The 3,628-nt window shown below is 35.1% G+C and overlaps 1 protein-coding gene across 1 annotated transcript in view; it reads right to left on the bottom strand.

Annotated features, from left to right (window-relative positions):
• Nucleotides 1-3,133: 3,133 nt before the first annotated feature.
• The window catches only part of LOC101995306 (olfactory receptor 5AC2-like), a 1,216-nt gene continuing 721 nt past the window's right edge, over nucleotides 3,134-3,628 (bottom strand). Inside the window, exon 2 of the mRNA XM_005345276.1 lies at nucleotides 3,134-3,138. Coding sequence (XP_005345333.1) covers nucleotides 3,134-3,138 — 5 coding nt within the window. The remainder of the gene's footprint in view (nucleotides 3,139-3,628) is intronic.

The following is a 3,628-nucleotide window of genomic DNA, read 5'->3' as shown; positions in this document are numbered from 1 at the left end:
CCAATATAAACATAACTGTCTTTAAAATTTTCTGCTTCATGGAAAAGTCTGCCAGATACTATGGACTTTTAAAATGTAAGCTAAATATTGATACCCCAATGGTACAGAAGAACTTTGGGTGATTGCCTAGGTAGGGAGATGTCTCTGTCATTTCTACAGTTTTGGAAGCTGCTTATAATGTACTTCCTGTTTAGTTAGGTAATATTATATCCTTCTGGAGTCTTTGATCGATTTGAAAAATTAATAATTATAGTTACAGTTTTCCTTAGCTAGGATAAAAGATAAAGTATATATAAATATTGTAATTCTTATTTGATACCTGTTTTTTATATGTAATTTTACTGTTAAAGTTAAAGCCTTCCTTTTTCTTTAAACAGAAAAGGGGAAATGATGTGGGAGGTCTTTCTGTCTATGTACTGCTTTTATAGGTAAATGAATAAAGAACTGTTTTGAGCCTATGGCAGGGAAGAAAAGGACTAGGCAAGGAAAACTAAACAGAATGCTGAGAGAAAGAAGGGTAGAGTCAAGAGAGACACCATGGAGTTGCTGCCAGAGATAGACATGCTGGAACTTTGCTTGTAGGCCACATCCTCATGCTGATAAACAGATTAATAGAAATGAGTTAAGTTAAAATGTAAGAGTTAGTCAATAAAAAGCTAGAACGAATGGGCCAAGCAGTGTTTTAATTAATATAGTTTTGTGTAGTTATTTTGGTTTTGGGCAGCCGGGACAAACAAGCAGCATCCTCCTATATTAGTGTTTACTTTACATATTCATAAATAATGCTGCCTGTTTCTTTTGCAAGGCCCCTTTTTGGGGAATAAAATATGAGATATGTGCTATTCACTGGAAATTTAATTTAACTCTATACAAAACAACTTTCACTCCACCTTTAAGTTGACATGGAGAAAAAGGACAGACAGTCATTTATGGAGTAAATACCAGCCAGGCTACTCTGTTGTAAGGAGATTATCCTCATTTTTTAAATGATAATTATAGCATTTCTTAGCTGAATGCCTCAGACAGTAACATTAAGTTTCACATGTTTCCATCCTTACTCAATACCACTTTGAGATCTGATCGGCTAACACTATGGAATCTTCCGTGTTTACAAATTACCATTTACAAGGTTACATCTGAGTCATTAATTTTCAAGAGTCACTCTTTTCCATGAAAGTCCCTAAGTTACATTCCTGTTGTATAATAGAGTACCCTAAACCATAAAATTCAGAGAGAAAGCACAGTTTTGGGTTCATAGTTCCATAATGATACACTCCTTTATGGCAGGAATGTCAATGCAATAGTAATTTGAAACAGCTGGCACATTGCTCCTGGAATAAGGAAACAGCAACAGAGAGTAGCGCCAGGCTAGAAAGCCTCCAACGCCTATTGCTAGTGGACACTTCTTCCAGCAAAGCCTGCACATCCTAAAGTTCCATGACCGTTCCAAATAACAACTGGACCAAACATTTAAACCGAGGACCCCAGAGTGAATGTTTCCCATTCAAACAGAAGAATCCCAGCCATGGTTGCATTTGCTAATGGCCCCCATCTCATGCATAAAAAAATCAGTATAACTTTTAAAGCCTCATTGTCTTAATCAGTCTCAGTACCAGTCAAAAGTCAAAAGTTTCAAAGTAGATTCACTAAATAATGACAGACACAAGGTCGCCTCTAAATGGTGATACTGCCCCAGTAAATAATTTTTTTTAAGTTTTCTACTTCTATCGTGCAGTGACACAGAGCAATCATTTCCATTCCAACAAAAAGAAAACAAACATAGAGGACACACTGAACCAAAGTAAGAACAGTATTCTGGAAGACTAACATCAAATGCTGCAGCTCCATTCCAGCCCATGACATGAAAAGGAATCATCTCAGCAACAAAGGGCTTGAAAGCCTCATCTCTGCAACTCCGCTGCCCGTGGCACATACAACCACTGTGCTGTGCCAACTTGAACCAATGTGTACAGCTGTCCTCAGCAGATATCCCATAGTTCTTGCACCTCCTACTCACCGGGATCTCCACTGCTTTGCCTTCATAACTTTCCACAAAGTACTCTCAGAACCTCCTTGCATGGATTCTGAACCAGACACATGTTGTCTTGACAGAGATGCTTGCTATGAACCTCCTCAATCTTGCAAAGTTAGTACCACAAGGGCAGTGTTGGCAAGTCCAGCAGCCAGCATTAGATGCATTTTGTACACTCGCACCACAATTATTTTAGTTTCTTAGATTCTGAGGAAGCATTCTGCTAGGCTGGTGCTTGCCAGGATCAAAAATAATAATAATAATTCTTCTTTGAGATTAGGCTCTCTGGTTTCATACCTATTTGTATTTTCTCTCATTGGATTTGTTGATGGGTGGGCACCTCCAAAAAATTACATAGCCTTCCCAAACAGTGACACCAGATGGAAAGTAAATGCCCAATGTGAGAGACTCTGGGGAATTTTCTCATTCACTATATAACAGTGTTTCTGGTTTTTCCTTCAAAAATCTGTGTAAATGGTATAGTAATGATTTTATATATTCTGTGTTGTGGTGTTTAAACTGACACTGTTCAACTTGTTTTTCTTCTTCTTATCTTATTTCAACACCAGAAAAATTATAAAACGTCCTGGCAAGAATTTCTCCTAATAACAGTCATTTGGAAATTTTATTCAGTTGATGCAACCAGATGTCTGATGCAGAGCCAAAAAATAAGTGAAATCAAAAGATAAACAAAGCCAAACCAAAAGATAGACAAATTGTTAGAATTTAAAATTGTCTTATATGCTCCATAAAAAATTCTCATTTTCATTTTTAATACTTTGAGAACTTTAAGTGAATGTAACGTGAATATTTATGTCTTTTAGATTACTCTTAAACTCAAGAAATACTCAAGTTAAGTGGTTTGGTATTATTCATTGTCACAAATTGCATAAATAATATTTACTTACATACTGGTAATATATAATTATAGATAGCTAAATGATTTGAATGTACATTATTCAAGAATCATTTAAAAGTGGAAAATATGTTTTAAACGAATCATTTGCAAAGGCTATGTGTGCTATCAGTTTAAAAAATGACTTCAAAATATTTAATATAAAACTTATCAGTTTTTATTGACAACTTTTTTGACAGAGCTTGTCAATCTAAAGAAGAAATCATTGTAATAGATTTTACAGTGAATATGACTTTCAAAACCACAAATAACAAGGATTAACTTTTAGTCCTTCCTACTTATTTTACAATCATATTACTAAGACATCCTTTAACAGTCTATATTTTATATTTTATGTAATAATATATAATATTTCAATTATGTACCACACAAAGATCAAATTTTATAGTGCATTGCAAAAAAGGAATAAGTAGTAAAACCAACTTTTAATTTTTTGATTATCATTTTACAACTTTTTTCAGAGCACCTAAAACTTCCTTGTTTCTTAAACTATAAATGAAGGGGTTTAGCAGAGGAATTACTACCGTGTAGAACAGTGAATACATTTTGTCTTGTGTTTTACTTGGTCCAGACCCATGGCTCACGTACATGAAGAGGAGAGTGCCATAGAACAAAGAGACAGAGAGCAGGTGCGCACTGCAGGTGAAGAAGGCTTTCTTTCTGCCACTCTTAGACTTCAT

This window comes from Microtus ochrogaster, chromosome 2 (assembly GCF_000317375.1).
Source record: "Microtus ochrogaster isolate Prairie Vole_2 chromosome 2, MicOch1.0, whole genome shotgun sequence".
Lineage (NCBI taxonomy): Eukaryota > Metazoa > Chordata > Mammalia > Rodentia > Cricetidae > Microtus > Microtus ochrogaster.
The sequence above is the reverse complement of the archived record's forward strand: the minus strand, read 5'-3'. Positions and strand labels throughout refer to the sequence as shown.